This window comes from Mus musculus, chromosome 16 (genome assembly GCF_000001635.26).
Source record: "Mus musculus strain C57BL/6J chromosome 16, GRCm38.p6 C57BL/6J".
Taxonomy (NCBI): domain Eukaryota; kingdom Metazoa; phylum Chordata; class Mammalia; order Rodentia; family Muridae; genus Mus; species Mus musculus.
This window is the reverse complement of record NC_000082.6, coordinates 7,067,488-7,088,951: the sequence shown is the minus strand read 5'-3', so window position 1 is coordinate 7,088,951 and position 21,464 is coordinate 7,067,488. Positions and strand designations below refer to the sequence as shown.

Genomic DNA, 21,464 nt, shown 5'->3' with positions numbered 1-21,464 from the left:
TGAACCCGCACAAGGCAGGGCAGGTGCTGCTACCCACATTTAGATTGTGAGCATGAGACCAAAGAGTAAAAATGTTAACTGTTTAGCTTCTGGGTAGAGAAAGCATAGTCTTTAAATTTTAGGCACACGTTCTGACATGGGCTCTGACATTTGGTGGATCTCATCCAAATGCCCCTGGCGAGTACAGCCTGTCACTTCACTTTCTCCAATCTGTAATTTGAAAACGTTATACTTTTAGGATGTCAGGGAATTAGGACAAGGATCTTGATATTTTTTTAAGAGACATGAAAGATTCTTTACGTTAAATCATTCTGTACTAAGAACTTAGTATAGTATTAGGCATTTAGAAGTATTTCACTGGGGATGTTGATTGAAACATAATGATGCCACGAAAAAATTTACAAAATGAGATTTCTATAAGACTTCAAAGAATATACATTTATTTATGAAAATATTTATAGTTAATTTGTGTCATTTGTGTACTCTTCTCAATTTTCAGGACTCAGAAATTCTCTTCCCTTGGTAAGCTATCCAAGGAAGAATTCCCTTCCTATCAGCTCTCACTCTCTGCTGGCAACTTGATGTCCCCAAAACTGGAGTAACATTTCCATTGAATCCAACATGGTGATAAAGATGTGAAACACCAGCTTCCTCTGGGATGTGCACTGCCCTTGTGTGTTTATGTGTACGTAGCTCTGTCTCTGCAGCGGGCCTGGCACGGTCTTTCTGCAGCTTCACTTGCCTCTTGGAAGCATTGTTTATTTGTTCAGATCGTGACGCTGTAACTGTTAGCTGGCCATGGTAGCATTGTTGGTATATTTCAAGCTTGAATCTGACAGAATCTTCATGAGCTTGGGCTCTAGAGAATATGGATTCCATGTCTTTGATTCTGCATTTCATGTCCGATATTTCACAACAAGAGAACTCTCTTTGCTCAGCTCTGATTGCTTATGGGCTGCAGAATATGTTTTTTTTTCTCAGAGTTGGCTCTTGAAACTGATCACTCCTGTCTTAAAGTAGACAAAGGAAAAGGCTGGTCTAGGGATGGTGTCTGATTAAGTGGTGGCATCAGGTTTGAAGGATCTAAGTTCTCCTCATCCTGGGCTACAGCACCAGGACCAGGGCATTCCAGGTGATCCTAGGCCCGGTCTTGGTGGGTAGGCACTGCGTGTGCTTTGCTCGCACTGGTCAGGTCAGATGCTGCTGCAGTCACTGGACAGCCTTCCCTTTGCCCTTCATGTGTCAGGCATCCTGAAGGGGATGAAACTGGCTGGTGATGTGAAGCATTTGAGGTGTTTACTGCAGTAGCAGGAAAAGATGCTGAGGTGCTCATGGCTGGAATCACAGGGGTCACTCCAAATCTAAAGTTTCCCACTGTACGAGTCCTTGGTCTCCACAGTTCACCAGCTCCAGCCTAACCTGGACACCATTCTGTCCCCGAGTCTCCTCTCTGACTGTCCCTCACGGCCGAGACTGTATCAAACCGCCAAGCCGAACACACTCAGCAGCCACTAAAGGCTTTTGCTGCTTTTCTACACATGAGGTCACCGCTAACTCCCTGTCACAGCCAGCTTTCTCGTGCACCGTTACTCCTCTCAGAAGGCAGAACTTCCGGAAACCTATAAAATCTTCTTTTTTAATACAGTTTTCTTGCTCTCACCAGACGATTTTATATTGAATAATTCAAAATCTAGTAGAAAATATATTATGTTCCTTAGAAAATTATGTTTCTTGCAGCAGAATAATACAACTATTTTTTTTTTAATTATACTTGCTATCTCGCAAAGAGTAAGAGTTCTAAATGGTCATTAAGATTGTGATTTGGACGAGAACATATTTTTAAATATGATCATAGGTTTGAAAATGACCATAATCAATACACTTTACTATCGACATAAATTTCATACTCCATATAACTAAGCACTTTTCTTAAGTAGACATAGTGGCTCCACCCACACCTGAGGAGCTAGTGGTAGTTGGTGGCCACCAAGAAAGGAAGAGTCGGTTTACTTCAGTGGCACGGAGCATGGTAGGCTGCCCATGCAGCAGGGCACAGCATGCTGAAGGACTAATTGGACGCTGTGGTGAAGGAAGAGAAAGAGGCAAAAGGAGAATATAACGGAGAAGAATTAATAACGTTTAAAAGGGGATCTGAGGTGAGATGTGAGAGTAGCTAGGATGTAAATACAAAGAACTGCTGTCATGGGACTAATAATAAATAATCATAATTATAATAATTTAAGCCAAAATGTGAGAAATTTTCTCCACTGCAAAGTCTTCAAAGATAAGTGACAAATAATAAAACTTCTAATGGTATCATAAAATCTAAATTGATCAAATGTGTCTGTAAAAGTGGAATGCCGTACCTCAGTGGACAGTTCTCCCTGCCGCTGAGCCTTCAAAGCTTCTAGCTCTAGTTTTGTTCCTTTTGATCCCGAAAGGTCCTTCTATAGGAAACTAACATGATCTTTTTAAGAGAGAAAGTAAAGTCATTCAAATTGAAAATCAATCTCTTGCCTTAGATGTATGTGCGCTTGGTTTGTAAGAGAAGCCCTTGGTCAGCAAGGAGGAGAGATAGAAAGTCAGGCCAGGGCTCTATCTTCCTTTCAGCTCCTGACAGACAGCTGCCAGGTTGGCAGCCTGGTCTCTTGAGCAGGTTAGTTTTTAACCCAAGTTGAGCACAGACTATCTAGTAGTCTGATGCATCCTTGCCTCCCTGGTGGCTATGGGTATTTCTGTTCCTTAGAGAGAAGCCCCATTTTCAAAGGCCCTATTTACTGGAATTTAGGAAACCTTACCTATTGTCCTAACTAGCTGGAGCTGAACAACAGCCTCTCCACAATGTGGTTCTCTGATCCTGAGGTTTTTTCTCTTGTTTGGCTCCTGATTGTTCTGTCTAGTTCCCATAAGAATCAAACCCTACTTAAAAAAAAATGATGATCTATTACTTAAGAGATCATTTACCAATGCCATTATAGAGCAAAGATGAGTGGTCACATGGAGAGGTTAAGAAGATGCTCCTCTATGAGGCACCACCCTAGTCTCTACAGACCTAACTAAAGACATATTTGTAAAGAAAGAAAACACTAATTATTTCATGTGTGTGCTTTATTTATTTTTTTGAGATAATCTCACTATGTATTCCAGATTAGGTTTGAATGTGTTCTATATCCCCATCTGTCCAAAATTGTCAGCCCTGCCTCTGAGAGCCAAGTGGTGAAATATATACCAGTAATAATTAAAGAAAATGCCTTGAATTAGATAGAGGGTGGGGGTGTGGGAGAAGCTAGAGGTGAAGAAGGTGGAACTAGAAGTGATAGAAATACAGAACTCTTATATGAAACTTTCAGGAAATGTAATTTAAAACAATAACAAGGATGTAGTTTTAAAAAGGAAAAGTCAAGCCGCTAGTAATGTATTTCTATACAAAGGAGAGCAGGAGAACATGCTGAGAGGAGAAGACTGTGCCCAAGGAAAGCCCAAAAGACCCCATGGTTTTCAATGGTTAAGTCTATGTGCTCATGCGATGTGCTTCTGTGTATGCACAGTGGTTGTTTCTACATTGTATACATATTTTTATGTATTTTCTTGTTTTTTAATGAAGATTCACCAAACTGATTATATGTGTGTGCCCACACACACACACACACACACACACACACACACACACACACATACAATTATATCTCATTAATTCTGTAGTGAGAAAAAAAACTAAACAACTTTTAAAATGACATTATATTGACAAGAACTTAATGAAAAAGACTATGAACTTAAAACAAATATTAATCTGACTCCTTGTTAAAATTGGCTCCAAAACAACGTCCTTCTTGAAGGCGGAACATGGTGGGATCAGTTCTATCCAGAATGGATAGCATAGGGTCAAGGATAGTCTACCTTCAATTCCATAAACATCACAAGGAGAGTGAAACTACTTTCTGAGATCTTCTCCTAATCGCCTTTCCTAGCATGCTTAGCAGCGCTCCACATGAACTCCAAGAGTAGTGCCACTCAGACTAAGGACCTCTTGCACCTATCAGATCCTGTTCGGCAAAGTGGGAAATTGTAGCTCTTTCTTTGCAAGACTGCTGGCTGGAGCAATCCACGCAAGCATCCTATGGCAGAATCATACTCCCATCTCTGGGATTAGAAGTGTTCACGGAGACACCATCTAGGCTGGTGGTCATAGATACTGTGTTATTGTGGTGGAGAACTTTCCAGCTTCATATCGGTGGGCATATTAAACAATACATTTCTGCCTATTTCCAGCTATCCTAGGAATTGTGAGCTCCCAGGAGCAGCGCTTTCCAGTGGGACAACTGAAATGCATGTCTAGACATTGTAAAGTGTCCTGGCAGTATAAAACTCAGCCCTGTATGAAAACCATCACCCCAGATAGATGTCCATGAAATTCACTGAGGTCCCTGGGCCCTCCTGTCTTAGCCACAGTTTTATTTTACTTTCTTTTTCTTTTTAATGCAAGAGTTACTGTGCACCCATTTGTTTAAGTAATACATTTCAAAAGGCAGTAAAACATCCACGCCTCCCCTACTGTACTCTCAAAGCTAACCAGATTTGAGTGGCTCTTCTAGTAGAAAACACTCATAGTCAAGAAACACTTTGGGTTTCTTTTCTTTGTTATGTGATTTCAAAATAATGTGCTACTACATGACCCAGACCAGCCTGGAACTCACTATGCTGTCCAGGGTGAATTCGAATTCCTGATTCTCCTGCCCCAGAACCCTCACTCCCTCCTAAACTGCTGGGATCATAGGCATGGGCCACCATGTCCAGCTGTCCACTGTCCATCTGTTCTTCAGCCCACAGTAAACTACAGGCTTCAGTGCACCCCGCCTCATCCCTGAAGCCAATCACAGCATAAAGGCTCAGTGAAGCAGGTGTTCCTGAATCTTAAGGGACTCTTAAAATATACCAGGCTGTGTCAGCAATACAATAAAAAATGGCAAAAGAATGAAAGAGGTTTGATTGCATATGATCTTGTACAGCCCCAACAAGGAGGCAAGGAACCCGTGACATGGAGATCATCGTCAAAACTTACATACTGTCCTTCCTCAGGAGGGAAGAATGTGTGTGCATCTCTAGGTTGTCACCAGACAGTAAATGAAATGGACATGTAGCTAGCGCATTTCCTAGTATGGTTTAGACAGATAGGAATCCTGCATGTTCTGTTCTGCCTTATTCTCATGCTGGAGGCTTCTCACTGTCCCTAGGTGGCCCCATCATATGCAGAAATGGGAGCCCTAGTCACTCACAACAGATAAGGGAAGAGGTTGTGACACTGAGGAACAGCACCTGGGGTGATAGGAAATAGGCTCAGTGTCTGCTGGTTCTCCACACTGATCCCAGGCCCTCTGGCAAGCTACAGCAAGCACCTTCACTAAGTCACAATGGAAAGTACCTGGCAAAGGAAACAGTGGGTATGAAATAAAATTCCACTAGTAAGAGCCCTGGGCCCACAAAGACTTTTATAAAATGCTCCAAGCAAAACATAGAGCTGCTCTGAAAAGTGGGGAGCTTGATTTATGAAGACACTAACTGGTTGCTCATCATGCACATCACATGTTCCACAGAAACCTCCCAGAGAGCATGCATCTCCAGGTTTTCTCTTCTCTCTACAACAAGCACGTGGCTGTGGAAGGGAGGAGAATACAGCTTTCAGGCTGTCTGAAGTCCCTGGAGTAACTGACATGTTTGATAGATTGTGTGTGTTTGGAGCGGAACCAGAAGGTATATCTCCAGTGGGATTAGACACTGATAACTTCACAGACAGTCTTGTAAACCAAGCTTCGAGGACCCCTTTCCCAGCAGTCCTCTCCTGGTCCTGTATCAACAGCTTTTGTCCTGGTGTGATCCTTTCCCCAGGATCTTGACTTCCACTGAGGAATAGGCCCTCCTGACAGGAAGCTGCAGGACTTGAGGAGGAAAGTGATGAGAGAGGACAACAGCACAGAAGGGCTTCTGCTCAACGTGGCTTGTGCTGAGCACAGACACAGGCACTCCCCTGTAGAGCTTGGTGACACCACCACCACTGCTTCCTACTCTAGAATCCCACAGACCAACAGACCACGCTCCACCTCATCCCTACTGAGAAAGGCAGTCAGTTTAGTTGGTTGTCCTTCCTTTTCTTTGAAAAATATCTACATATTAGTTTGTTTAATCTTTGGGGCAAGGTCTTCCAGGTAGCCCTGGTTTGCAGGTGGCTTGGAACTTGTAATCTTCCTACCTGAGTCTGCTGAGTGCTGGACTTACAGGCACCACCACAGTGCTTGGCTTCCCTCTTCTCTTCAAAGTAAATCTTTTCAGAAGTGTTCACACAGAAGAAATATTTTAGAGGAAACTCTAAATGGAGTTAGTTGCAGTTGTGTCAGTAGCAGCAGAAATAAGAATAATGACTATTTTATATTACATATGAATTGTATATTATATTACCTTTATCTAGTATATGCTAATGTTAACATAATTATATAATGACTCAAGGAATAATGTTCCAAGGTGTATATAACACTATATCATATGTATCTTATATATTGATTAAATACTAACACACATGTCTTTATTAGATAGATATAACAATTATGGATGATTATTTCTACTCTTTTCTCAGACATTCTGTACATGTTAGTATTGAAAGTGTATTACCAAGATTCTTTCTTCAGTGGTCAAGAACAACTGATATTATAGAGAAGTGTGTAGAAGCTGAGGCATTTTTTCACATACTCATTGTAGCCAAGAGGAACTGAAGAACAGAGAAGTTGCGGAACTTTCTAATGAAAAGCAAAGCTTGCCCTTAACCAGAAAGCCTGGCTTTAGGCTTGTGCTCAGGGACAGCATAGCACTCGCTGCCACATGGAGAAGACGTATAACCATCAGACCAGGAGTTAAGAGTTGCCTTGGTGGGGTTGCAGTGCACTTAGCAAGAAGCTTGGAAATACATTTTGAGTCTGGGCCAATTGCTATGCTGTTCACAGGCTGTCTCCTTTAACAACCAATGGAATAAAGAAGAGCGCAGTTCAAGGTCAAGCTATGTGCACCCAAGGTCACAGAGGTGAACATTCAACAGTGCAGACAGAAGATGAACCAGTTTGGCCTGTTCTTCGGTCCCCACCTCTGCACAATCCTGCCTCTTGATAGCCTGTTTTGCCTAACTAAAACACAGTGCTTCCATAAGGTACTGTAGGTAAAGACCTCATATGTGGACTGGTACACAGAAATGCCTGAAATCAAGCAGCCACTGTTGATATAATTATGACTAAATGTGAAAAGCCCCGGGAGGTATTTTCCTCCAAGAAAAACGACAGAAGCAGGAATTTATGGTGCCGTCTGCTCCAAGGGCCAATCCTTCCCTCCTCTCTTAAATCTCAACAAAGCCCCTGCATTGTTGATCAACATGTTCCTGAGCCTAGCTTCCCATGAGAAAAGCAGCTACTGGGCTGGGGTCCATGTAAACAATGCAGACAGCCAGGATTGGTGCAGTGCCCGCACTGACAAGGCACTTGTCCACATTCTGATTTCTAGAGGAGTGGGAGCCACTTTAATGCTGAGGGACCTTGAACATCTCAGGGCTACAGTCTCCCAAACACACACACACACACACACACACACACACACACACACACACACACACAGTGTTTGCCACAAGCTGCCCAGTACTACTCAGCACTCACCCATCCTCCCTGCCACCAGGCACTGACAGATGGGAGCTATTCTCATTATTTAACATTTATTAAGCGCCCACAGTGTGCCAGGAGCTTTACAGAACAGGGCTGTGGGTGGTACTAAAGAGTCTGTCCCCAGAAGGCTGTAGCCACATGGAAGAGATGAGATGGGCCTCTCTTCCCGACCACAAAGGGCAGACTACACCCATGCCACCCAGCTCCAGCCTGTTCCACAGGAGCAAGTGTGAAAAGATGTGGTCTCAATGTGATGGAGACCTGTGACCTCCTACATGCAACTTGCCTAGATGTCTCAGCTCTCCCAGCTATAGCTTGGCAGAGGGAAGGGGACAGTGGGCTCCATACATTACAAGGGAACAAGGGTTTTCATCCCACCTAAGAGGTAGGGTGAAATGTAGGTGAAAGGCCTCATAGGTGGCTGGCTACATACTAAATTCATGAAATCTTACAATCTAACAGCTGCTATTGAAATAACTATGATTCTATGTGAAAACCAACCACTGAAATCATTATCCCTCAAAAAAAAAAAAAAAAAAAAGCTCGAGATCTGCCACTCCAGCAGAAGCACCAGGAATCACATCATTCTGGCCTCAGCTGGCCTCCGTGACACTTGGACTACAGAAGACCCTGTCTCAATTCTCCCACAGATGTCAGGCTCCATGACTGTCCATTCAGCCTTTCTCCAGGGCACTCGATGATTGAAGCCCTAGGCTGTGCAGCTACACTGAAAGGAATCTGCTTTGACGTTAGAGAGATGCAACCATGCCCGTCACCCCATCTACAACATGTTATCCACAGACATAAGAGTACAGACTTGGAAAATCAACAACTGAACAAGACAATAGCCAATTCACCATTCGATGGGGTGTCCCCACTGAGACCTGGTGCAGCTCAGCAGATTCTCAGGCCACCTGTGAAAAATGTGTGGCCTCGCCCCACCCACAAGTTCAGATGAGGTGTGGCAGTCAGGAGCTTCATTGCCAACTAGAATGGAAGGAATAGATAGTCCTAGGTATGACATCACAACATCTCAATGCCACCATGACTATTCTACCAAGCACTCTGGAAAGCTCACGTTTGGACTCTGAATCCTGAAAGTGGTCTTGAAAGACAGTGTACATTGTTATTACTTCCATTGTACAGACATGAAAGTAGAGGCTTATAAAAGTCAAGGAATTTATCCAGGGTCACATACAGCAGGCCACCACCATACTTAACTTTTGCCTCTATGAATGTCACTTTCCTTTTACATTCTCTTCTCTAACTGAGAACAAGTAGCATTTTACAGTGTATCACTGAAACCCGACAAGGAAAGTACGGTGCCCATGGGCCACGTGTACGGGCCACGTCTACAGCAGCAGGTTTTGAATTCTTCTACTTTACTCTGAGCTGGGTGCAAGGCTGGGCTCAGACCACTCCTCTCATCCACTCCATCCCTCATCATTTCCCCGTGTCAAAAACATTCAAACAGAAACTACAAACGCCTATGTTTTCTGAAGTATCAGAATTACTGCTCCTTAGAAAGGATGAACAGCTTCCTGGGATTGTCATCAAACCTGACATCATACCCAGCTGTGGTAAAGATGTCATCTACTAGTTGGACCTAGGGCCTGTGGACCTGAGGAACCTACAGCAATGCTGCTGGATTTAATTTTCAAATTTGCTACCCATAAGGAGGCTTTCCATGTGACCCCTGGGAACTCCATCATTTCAGTGTTCAGAGCTTAAAATAAAATCCAATGTGGAACCCATAACCAGTAAGCAAGCATTTATGAATGAGCTATATGGAGCCTCTGCCTTCTGCTTTTAAAAGCTCAAAGTGCTCCATTTAGAAAGTGCCTATTGCTGAAAACTACAGATCCAGCTACCCAGGAAGGACTGAGCATGGATTTCCATGACTGTGTCCACCATACAGGCTCGGCAGCAGATCAAGTAGACACACCAGCTCCTGGCCCTCCAGACTGCATGTGTGCTAGGTCTATCTTTGGATGGGAGAGAAACACAAATAGGGAGAAGTATCTCCATTATAAGTCAGGCAGGCAAAGCACTTACCAGAAACAACTTTCAAAACACTGGGAAGGAGTACCTCACTGCCAAGGGCTCAGATCAATGTACCCAAAGCATCAACTAGAAAGTAAAATCCACAGGGCTCCTAGCTTTCCCTGGACTGCGTCAACATATAACAAGCATACTTGCTTATATAGCATGCCTTTGAAATGATCAACATGACAGATGGCTGCTGCAGAAACACATACCTTTTATAGGACAGATATTAATCACTAAGATTGACAGAGTTCCTTTAATAATTTAATTTTTAAAAAGCATACTTCTACGAATCAGGGCACGGTATGCCACTAGCATCTACAAGTGCCTCGGAATGCCGGAAGGTCCACAGTATTTCAGAGTCTATCACTAAAATGTTTTGTTTTGCTTCCTGACATTAGCGATTTCCTTCTTTTGTTAGAAATGGAATGGGATGTATAGTTGAGAATGTCACATATAGGGGACGGAAAGGTAGCTCTGTTAATAAACAGTCTGTTGTGTAAGTATGGAGCTCAAATTTAGATTCCTAACACCCACATGAAATCTGGCAAAATGGTGCACAGCTATAGCACCAGCACTGAGGTGGAGTTATGGTGAAAGGTAAAGCCATGAAGCTCATTGGTTAGCGGCTTAGTTGAATTAATGAGCTCCAGGTTCAATGAGAGACGCCGTGTCAAAAAAGACATGATGGAGATTGATCAAGTGAGACACCTGAAGTTGACCTCTAGCCTACACAGGCACATGTGCATATACATATACAGCATATTATTCATGCCTTAATATTTTATATATATATACATACACACACACATCTTTGTGCAAATAGTATATATCGGTTTATGCATGGTTAATATAAATAGTAAGAGTTGTATGTATGTTCTAAGATGCCCATTTTGGCTCAGTTACTATGATGGTGGATATCTCAGGCTTTTCTGACTTCCCTAGATGGTGAGGCTCTCATCTATGAAAAAGTGGAAGTGGCCCCAGATATACTTTCATCAGTCGAGGGGAGAAGAGGCTGGGTAAAGCAGCTGTATCTGGCCATTAACAGAGAAGCTGATGGGCTAGAAAGATGGAACCAGTTCCCCATGAGTATGGGCTACTTAGTCTCCAGCTTATGATCTGACCTCTTCTTCATCCTGGGGCACAGAGTGTGTCCTATGAAGAGAGAAAGGACATGCTCAAGTGTAAGAGCTTTCACTATTATTCTTATTGGTCAAGAGAATTTGGGCTTTACCCACCTAGCTAGCACTCGCTATTTTAATAGTTCCCTAACTGGTCCTCTATTCCCAGTTCACTCAGCTCAGGTGTGGGCAAGTCAGACTTTAGCATCATTCAGGGATGCTGAACCCTGGATTTCTGATGGGACAGTCAGAGAAGGAACCCTCTAATATGAGGCAGGATGCAGGTTTAGACATGTTGCCAATCAACTTTGTCACCATGTGGCAATGACATGCCTTTATATTTAATGTGATGCTTCTACAATTCACCTCAGTATCTTCATATTAAGAAATACTGAGGAGAGGCAACTTGTGTGGACAGGAGAGAGACTATTTTCCTGTTATCTGAGCTCCTGGATCCAACTGGGCCTGAAGTTTACAAGACCAGAAACCATTCTCTGAAACCAGTAAGATTTAGATTTCTGTTCCTTACATATAAAAGAGTACTCATTCAGTACATACACTGTTCTTTTCTCTTCTTAGAATACAAAATATTATCTAATGTTTAAAAAGCATATTTCTACGAAACAGGGCATGGTACGCCACTAGCAACTACAAGTGCCTTGGAATGATAGAATGATAGACAGACAGACAGACAGACAGATACATATAGATAATATAGATATAGATATAGATATAGATATAGATATAGATATAGATATAGATATAGATATAGATATAGATGTAGATGTAGATATACACAATCAGATATGGATAAAGTATAATCCTTTCCATATAATGTATACTCCTTATAGCTCTTCTATGTGTCCTCATCACCCATTCTTAGTTCTTGGTCCTGCTCATTACAGATAATCAACACATAATTGCCAAATGACTATATCAAACACACAAGAGAACTTTGAAAGTTAGCTCTTCCAGGTTTGATGCAGTATCTGAGAAAAACTGAGGCATGTTGAGGTTAACTGACAAGCCCAGGGCCACAGGCTTAGTTTATGCCAAAGCTAATTTATCAACCTGGACCCTGCTTGACTCTAAATTCTCCTTGCCACCTCTCTTACTGTTTAATTTAGTTCACTGTTGACATGGCCTCATTGGCAGTACAGAAAAGTCACTTAGTGACTAAGATGGAGTGGCCACAAAGTAAATGGCACCGCCAGCATTTATATCAGGTGTCCGTTCTCATGTCTTTCCCAATCAACAGACTCCCTAAACAGGTAGAGCACATCATGAGGGCAGAAATGCTACTGAGAATGGAAACCGGCTATGGCAGCCACTAAATTAGCAGAGTTGTTTCCAAGTCCAATCAGAAACAAATGTAAATGTCTTGCAGGATCTCCGCCCATTTATTTCCATCTCTAGAGGGTAGGCTCTCCTCTGACTGTGGTGAAAAATCAACAGTTCAGTATTTTCTAGTAGCTCTACACAAAGCATGCAGAATTCTTGTAAAACACTCCTCCAACACAAGGAGTTTGCTTCAAAATACACAGAAACTAGGGTTGGTGGGTAGAGCAGAGAGACATGACTCAGCAGATTCTGCCACCTGCAGCTATGGTGAGTGGAAATGTAAGAAGACACTTGGCCTATGGGGACACTACTATCTCATTGGTAAAGAATGTTGAGGAGTGAAAGACACTCCACAGATGGACATTTACCAACTAGATCAATGGTTCTCAACCTGTGGTTTGCAACCCTTAGGGGGTTAAACAACCTTTTCACAGGGGTCCTCCAAGACCATTGAAAAAGACCCTTACATACTTTATGATTCATAAAGGTAGCAACATTGCAATTGTGAAGTAGCAATGAAAATAATGTTATGGTTGGGGTCATCACAGCACTAAAAGAGCCGCAGCTTCAGGAAGGTTGAGAACCACTGCTCTAGATCCACAGGAGCTCATTCGTCCAGGAACAAGGTCAGGGTGGGGAAGACCTGTTTCTGAGGCTCCTCCAGCTCCTTTGCCTTACATCTCGCCCTTTTGGAATTGGAACGCCATCACATTTCACTGAGCAAGTAAGATGGCAAAAACACCAAGGAGGCTCTTTCAGCGTGACAAATACTCTGGAGAGTGCCAACTGGTGTTTGTGCAGCTCCAGTTGGTAACTGGCCACTTAACCGGCATGGGCTCCTCCCTCTCTCTGTTCCCAATGCTTGTGTCTGCTGGATCTCCCAGTAAAAGAGAAGGTGCTCACTCAGCAAACCCCAGTCTAAATTTGGACTCCACCACTGGTATTCTTTGGGACCTCGTAATCTTATTCCCTCTTTCTGAGTCCACATTCTCCACATGCAAAAGATGAGTTAATAAAAGGCAGTGGCTCCCAAACTGAGAACTCTGGAGTCACCTGTAATTCATAATTTGCTTTTTTGTTTTGTGCTGTTTTCGGTTTCCAGAAAGGTACTCCACTGGAAACAGTGATTATGTAAAGCCTTCAGAAGAGTCTGGGGCAACACCCAGACACCAACACCAAACGCATAAACATTCCCCCCCCCCCCCCCCCCGGCAAGGGACATGAATATTCATGCAGACTGGGATAGTGTATAAATAGTTGCTTGTTAGCCATTTCTGGTCAAGTCTTATTCCTGTGTGAGATTTGGTCTCAGGCCTTAAATTTTTTGGTTTCAGAACTTCTTGGAATTGAAAATTGTAGGTATTGGTTGACGAACAAATACTACTCATTAAAAAGTTAAATTACTGCTGTATCTAAGACATTAGCTCTGAACACACTTGCTTCCTTCTGCTGTCTTTATAGCTTAGAAATGATCTATTGTTTCTTCCTCTAGGCTGTGAATGATGTAGTGATGTCATTTTGCCTTCTAGGTGCCTCTCCTAGGGCTTGACAAAAGTGGGCTTATGAGGATCCGTAGGTGAATGGACACCTGAGAAGACTCCTAAGACTGTTCACTACTTTTTCTCTAGGATAGTCTTTTCTTGTAGTGCATAATTTAGCAGGAATTGCTCCGTAATCTGTTCCTTTGTTTGGTAGCCAGACAGATAGTCACAGCCTTGGAGGCCATTGCAGATAGAACCCTCTTTCCTGTTGCTCAGGTAACTCTACAAATGGAAGCCCTCCTAGGGATTTAAATTACCGTATGAAAAGCTGGAAGTCAGTAGAATTCCTTGAGGCCCCTAAAGAATAGTTACTTCCTCTGAGGCACAAAGAAACTAAGTTTCTAAGTTTTGGTGTAGACCTGGGGACCCAAAGCTTGATGTTCTATCTTCATCTCATCGTGTTTTTAAAACTCAAGCCAAGAAGGCCTGTCAATGAAAGGACCAGGAGCCCACCCCACCAACAGAAAGTGAATTTAAGAATGAGCAGCTAAGTATCCTTTAATAAGCTAATGTGCTGACCCCTCCCAGATTGTATCAGATGCTCAGAAATGAGTAACATTCTTTCCACCTTTTCTTTAGACAACTGGCCAAAGCCTAAGCAAGCTTTTCCCTAGCAAGCAGGGCTTCTTCACAGATTCTCTGAAGGTCCCACCTTCCTCTGCTCCACTCCACCCCACCAGCCATCAGGCAGTTGCTTGCTATTCCCATTTCTGAACATGCCAAAGTGGGCTCCCCCCCCCAACACAAACATCTCTTTCCAGCCAGCAGCTGCCCAGATTCACAGCTTACCTGCCCTGTTGTTTTTATTTCAAACTCTGCTCAACACTGTCCTGGACATTCCTTCTGAGTCTCCTTTTAAATTCTTTTATTAACAAGACTAAGAACTCAAGAAGAAAAATCTTAATTTCTATGGTACCATAGTTTCTTTAAAGAATGTGTTGGAGGCCAGGTGTGGTGGTGAACGCCTTTAATCCCAGCACTCGGGAGGCAGAGGCAGGTGGATTTCAGAGTTTGAGGCCAGCCTGCTCTACAGAGTGAGTTCCAGGACAGCCAGGGCTACACAGAGAAACCCTGTCTCAAAAAAAAAAAAAAAAAAAAAAAAAAAGAAAAAGAATGTGTTGGTTGCTTTTCTGCATAACAGATAACTAATATTGTGTGTCAGCATGCATCCATCAGATACATGGATGGGCTTCAAGCACCTTCAGTCACATATGTGATGTAGTGTGATGATATCTATCCACTCTCTCCTCCCTTCCAGTCCTGTTAGCACTAATCCCTTTTGTAGTGGCTTCATTACTACATCTATGCCATATGCCTGTGTGTACTTGTATGTGTTTAACCTCAAACCCTGGACAAATGGCCGAGGTGCCTATTTAACATATCAAAGGAAACCTGGCCACTAGATTCCCCCATCATCCCACAGACCCTTTCCTACCTGTTACAAGGTATGGCTGGCATACCCTATCCTCTTCCCCAAATTCTCCAGCCCGGGTGCTGGGTGGGCTGCCCTCCTGCAGATGCTCTTCCCGATACAACCCAGCTTTCTGGTTACCCAGCCTTTGCTCTCTTGGCTACACCTGGTTCCACTCTCCCTCCACGCCCTCCCCTCAACCTCCACAGCTCAGGGTTATGTCCGCTCTGGACTCTTCCAGATGCCTTTGCCTCTGGCTATTCTCTGCCTTTTATCAATAATAAACTTTCTCCTTCACTTTACCTAGGAACAGACATGCTCTTCCTTTTTATTTCTGTTTTTTTTTTCATTCAGTATGCATATATCACTTTATGCATACATCTACACACAAATACATATAATTTGGATTCACAAAGGAGAGAAAGCATATCTGTCTTTCTGATTTCCTGCTGTATCTTGTTTCGTCTGCTAATCTCCAGTTCTATCCATCCCCCTGCAAATGATGCCATTCAGAAGCCATCACCTTTGAGGCCTACAAGGACTTCAGCAGAGTCACTCTGTATAGGAAGAAGGCTGCTTTAGTCATATGTGCAGGCAGATATGTACATCAGCGCTATAGATCTATGCTTGCTCCATAAAGCTGAGAAACACTTTATTCGGATGCTAAGCAAACCCACAAATGGGTTACGAAGCCACTGTTCTGATTTCATCATTTGTCATTGTGTGAGCATGGCCCATGGCTTAAGTCAATCCTGTTGTTAGCATCTGGAATCAAGAATGACTTTGCCAATGGACTTGACTTCTTATAATAATAGCAGCTCAGTCAACCCCTGTGGTGAATCAAGATGACACTTAGAATGCCGGACTAAAGAGAGGTCCCAAGGATGATGCCTGGGCTCTTCATTCAAAGACATCAAGAATGGGCTCTGTACTGAAGGTGAACGGTCATGGTCTGCACAGTGTGCTCAGTATCATCATTTTTCCCTGCTTCCTTTTGACCTCTTACTACTGTGAAAACCATTCTACCTGGTTTAGCATGATTGTCTATGTAGTTAGAGGAAAGCAAAGCAAAGCAAAACAAACAAAATGCTTGTCTTATTTGTCTGTTTACTCCATAAGTTTAGTTTACTCCATAAAATAAAGGGTGCCCTGGATACGATATAGTGACACTGGTTTTCCAGAGAAACAGAAAGTAGGAATGGAAATCCCATGTTAACTATGGGACTGACTTTAAAGAAGAGGCCATGAGAGGGACCTCACTAGACACGTAAGGACACATCTGTAGGTACTGACTGTAGCATGAGTCAGGTACTCTCTTAAAACTTAAAAAAAATGCAAATTATTTTTTCTTTAACTGCAGAAAAATTAAGCCACACTGGCCTGAATTTCAAAAGTGTCTCAGGCAGCAATTCAAAAAGGAACATCTTTGGCCACAGAACTGTTGGCTGTTGAGTTTAGAAAGACTGTGAAATTGTGAACAGCATCTCAAGCAGCTCGCCAGTGGCCCTTGCACATAACCATTCATGCTGTTCCCAACTATGCAGGCACAAGGGATCCTAGCAAAGATGAGTCCATAGTCCTCTTCATTTTCTTGTCTTGCTGGAATCACTAAGTTGCTAAAGAAATCTGAATCCTGGCAAAAGGGCCTTTATTCCTGACTCGGGGTGAAACTCCTCAAGCTAAGGGCCAAGGTAGCTAGGGCAGGAAGTGCAAGCTGAAAGGTAAAGAGGCACTAGAATTTCCTACCTATTCTATCATACCACATCCTTTCCTTAAGAACAAAACTGCAATGGGAGGGGGTTTAGTTTCTTTGAGCCTCCACAAAGCAGCAAGAAGGCTAGCACCTTCATGTGCACAGCCTTGCAGTGTGCTCTGTGTGGAGGAGAGGGGAAGGGTGCAGTGGGTCCCAGTAGCTCATCGGAGGCTCCTCACTGACACACACAGAAGGACTTGTAGGTCACTAGTTCAGAAGTTTCCTTTTGGGAAACAAATGAGAATGGATCAGGTTAACATTTGCAAGTAAAATAACTTGCTCCATTCCACACTAACCAGTTATGTTTCTTGAACATTTTGCCAAAGAGGAAGAAATAGTGCCTTCCCAGCTTTGCAGTTGGTTCTAGCGTCTTCTCATCTATCATTGGGGTAATACGTTCAGAGTGGCATTTTGTAATGACAGAAACATCCCAGCAAATCGATAGTTATTTAATTCCCAACAAGCTCTCGAGTCCATTAAACCTGATTACATTCACCCATTTCTGTGGGTGCCGTTATTCTCCTGCACCAGCACTTAATCTATAACAGGAACTTATGAGAACTTTCAAAAGCAATTTCAGCATCAATCAGCACGGACTGAAATGAGCGATTTGCTTGTAATTATTTATCGGATAGGGCAGCACAGGGGCCGACAAAACTCCAGCCTTTGACCTTCACCCCAAATTTCCAACAGAAGCCAAAAGCACTGTTACTCTGCTTCACCTTCAAGTCCTAAGTTTCATGTCACCATCTGGCCACAAGTTCCCTTCCTTGGTGCCAGGGCCATTCTCTGCTGGTCTATTTACCTATAACATAGAAGTGTAGCAATAGTATCCATACATCTAGGGTAATTGGCAGTTCTGATGCTATCGGGATTGACGTCTGGGTGCATTCTGCCACCCAGCTTCTGACAGTTAATAGAAGGTCACAGTCACAGTCACAGTCAAAGAATAAAAAGAATATTTGTTCAATCCTCCACAGAAGTCGTCATTAATGAATTAGAGTTTTGTAGAACTCTCAGAGAGGGCTGGGTGGGAGTGGGGCTACAGGAAAAAAAGCTAAAGTGTTGTACTGCATATATTTAATTTTCCTTTCCCATAGAAAGGAGATTTAGGATTTATTACTTAGGGTTGCTTATTTCTAAAGAACAGCAACAAATAGCCACTTGCTTCCTACAATGACCCACTTCTATCACAAGTGGATGTTGGCTTCCCAGAGAACTGCAGGCGTACACCCAGAAGCAGTGGGTTTGAGTGACAGCAAGGAGGTACAATAAGGCAAAGAAACAGGTCCAATTTCTCGCTAGCACACAAACCTCTCGGTACACAGAATAATAGCCTTAGCAGTCAAAACAACAGGCATCCTAACTTCTCCCCAGCTGCCGAGAATACAAACAGTTGGCATCGAATTTGCAGAATAACCTCTGAACTTCCTAGCGAGACCATTCTCAGTGTACCCTCTTGTTTGTGGGTCGCCTCTCAGATTTGCAAGGGGAAGCTTCTCTGCAAACAACAACCTGTGTGGGGTGTCCTCAGCAGCACTCTGTATTTCCTGCCCTTCTGTTTCCGGGGTTAAAGCCTTTAAGCAAGCCATATCATGATAAGTTACTGAGCCTCATGATCTGCTCTGGGAGACCCAGTCCCTCAGAAAGCTAGGGAAGAGAGCAAATCTTTTGCCCCCTGGTCAACCTCCCGAAGCAAAGGCATGAATGTTAAACAGCACCCAGATCAATACAAGCAAATACAGCTCAACTACACCATTTATTCATCCATGAGAGATGTCAATAGCCAGATTAAGGTGATCCATCTTTTTGATTTCCTACTGTCTTTCCTTTGACTACACGAGGGCTTTTTTTTCTCTTCCTGTATTAAAAGTGTTTGCTTTCTCAACCATAAAAATTCCAATTATTACTTAGAGCATTCTGGAGTTAAGTTGCTTGCTGGCAAAAGCCATGAATTACCTGCATCAGTCCCGGGAAGTAGGGGGCAGCAGGCACAATCATGGGCACGCCATAAGAATGCAGAAGGACTCCTTGCGACGCCAACATGCTTTAAATGGAGGCTTTATTCCCTCCAAGGCTGAACACATCAATAGAGAGTTAGAGGGGGAAAGAAATCTATAGACCCAACTTCTTCTCAACTACAAAGCCGAGAGCCAAATCACTTCTGTCAGGAGCCAAGTGCTCATCCACAGGCAGCGGAGAGGGAAAGGAAACAAAACCCTGCATCAGCAACTCTTAATGTGAAAGTTTTCTTCCCAGACAAGGAAGGGACGCGGCAGCTGCAGGGTCGGTCGGAGCTACCAAAATGGAAGGAGCTATTTTGGGAGCAGCTCGCCCAACATGACTAACCAAATACTCTTCATTAATTTAGTTCTCAGACCAAGGGAGATGGAGTGACAGGGAATCAGGCGAAAAGAGAAGGCATTTGTCCTGAGGAACTGGGCCAAATTGCAAGGGGCTGGGTCTGCATGAGATTTTTAGAGAGAATAAGTAATAGAAATGTGTAAGCTTACATGACAATCAGTTGCAACTTAAAGAACTTAAACATTTACCCACATAAAAATCATCACCAGAGCCTAGACTTCAGTTCTAAATTGCAACTGGTTGTTATGTGAGTTTGTATACTACCATATAAGCCTGAGGACTGGAATTTGGATCTCCAGTGCCTATGTAAGAAATCAGGCAATGTGTCACACATTCCTAGCACTGGGAAAACAGAGACAGGAGAATGCAGGGTCTCAACTGTCGAGCCAGCATAGCCAAACAGAAACTTCCATGTACAGTGGTTTAGTGGAAGACCCTCTCTCAAAGCGTAAGTAAAAAGCAATAAAGAAAGATACCTGGAGGTCACCCTTTGAACACAGCACATACATTTTCACACCTATACCCATTCCGCCACAGTTATGAACAAAACCAAAAACAACCAAACAAATAAGAACAACAACAACCATAACAACAACACTCAAATCTAGCAGGTTCATGTGGGTAGCTGATCAAAAATTATCTAAGAATACTCAGTATGTGGTGGATAGCCTCTATAATCCTAGAACTCAGAAAGTTGGTATAGAAAAATTGGGAGCTCAGCTGTATAGCAAACTTAAGGCCAGCCTGAGCTACATGAAACTGTCTCAAAACAGTGGGCTCACTTTCCACCCCTTCTTCACCCAATTTCAGTTTGAAAAGGCAATTCATGAGTAACAAAATAATAGCTGAAATCTGAGTAAATTAGCTTTGTGGGTTATTGAGCTCCATTCTTCCACATCTCGGATGCAGGGGCTAATTCCCAGACCCAGGAAGCAAAGTGGTACCCAACAGGAATCCAGACTCACACTAGGCAGCCACTTTGCAGCTAGTAGGAAGCAGTGTTGAGTTTAAACCGCCCCCCCACACACACACAATCACTAGGTAAGTTGTCTAGCTGGCATTGCACTGTGAGATGTGATCTAGAAATGTGCCACAGAGTAGGTGCAGACTTGCTGGTGCTGTGTTTCATCTGTGAAGGGATTTTATATAGCTGGTATGTGTATCTTCCAGCTGTGATACATGAATTTGCAATATACTAAACAAAGGTGACACCCCACTCCCCCTTCCCCCGAAATGAAAGGCATTGAGAAGAATGCAAAGCAGGAACTGGAGCCGCTTTCCTTGGAAAGCTCAGTTCCAATGGGATTCCATGGCGTGGAATCATGGTGGCTGGGCTGTTCCTTTCCTAGCTATACAGTCTTGAACAACTTCATTTGCCTCCTAGACTCCAGAACCATTTGGGCATGTAACAGTAACCTGGTATCTCATCACCTCCTTACAGTATGCAGTAGAGGTAGCTAGTTGCCACGGTTTCTGCTCTAACCTTCGAAGTTAGCATTCACCCATCTTTGACTTCAGATGTGAGGGCTCAGATGATGATAAACTGTCATATTCCCACTTCTCATACCAGGAAATATGAGGGCATAATTAGTACTACGCAACTTTGAAACTAGTAATATGGAGCTGTCATGAAATAAGGTCTGAAGACAATTGAGGATCACCTTCATAGGGCCTGGAAGAAAGCTCAACTGGTTAAATACTGAGTAAGCAGAAAGGCCTGGGTTCAGACACCCAAGACCTATGTGATAAGCATGGTAGGCCAGCCTACAATGATAACACTCATGAGGCATAGGCAGGAGGATCCCTGGGGCTCACAGCCAACTAGTTTTCCTGAATCTGTGAAATACATATGCAATGAGAGACATGATCTCAAAAACAAAAACAAAGACAAAAACAACAACAACAAGAAAGGAAGGGATATTAGAAGTTACCAGACATTGACTTCTGGACACATACAGGCAGGCACACACACACACACACACACACACACACACACACACACACACACACACACACAATGTCACCTTCAAATCAGACACACCCTTGCCACAAACCACTTTTCTCTCCAAATAGGATGCACAATATAGATTTTGTCAAAATGATGATCAGCAAGAACTCCAAACACCACCACACATACCCAACTATTGGCTTTCTCTAAGTCCAATGTCAATTCGTCCACTTTCAGATAGCCAA

At 43.1% G+C, this 21,464-nt stretch overlaps 1 protein-coding gene across 39 annotated transcripts in view; it reads right to left on the bottom strand.

Moving 5' to 3' along the window:
* Rbfox1 (RNA binding protein, fox-1 homolog (C. elegans) 1) overlaps positions 1 to 21,464 on the bottom strand; it is a 1,527,688-nt gene that overhangs the window by 323,529 nt on the left and 1,182,695 nt on the right. The window contains exon 1 of one of the 39 annotated variants that reach the window (NM_183188.2): positions 18,867 to 19,117. The exons of the other annotated variants lie outside the window; for them this stretch is intronic. Coding sequence (NP_899011.2) covers positions 18,867 to 18,953 — 87 coding nt within the window. The 5' untranslated portion in view covers positions 18,954 to 19,117. Of the gene's footprint in view, positions 1 to 18,866; positions 19,118 to 21,464 lie in introns of those variants that run through there. 39 annotated transcript variants of the gene reach the window in all.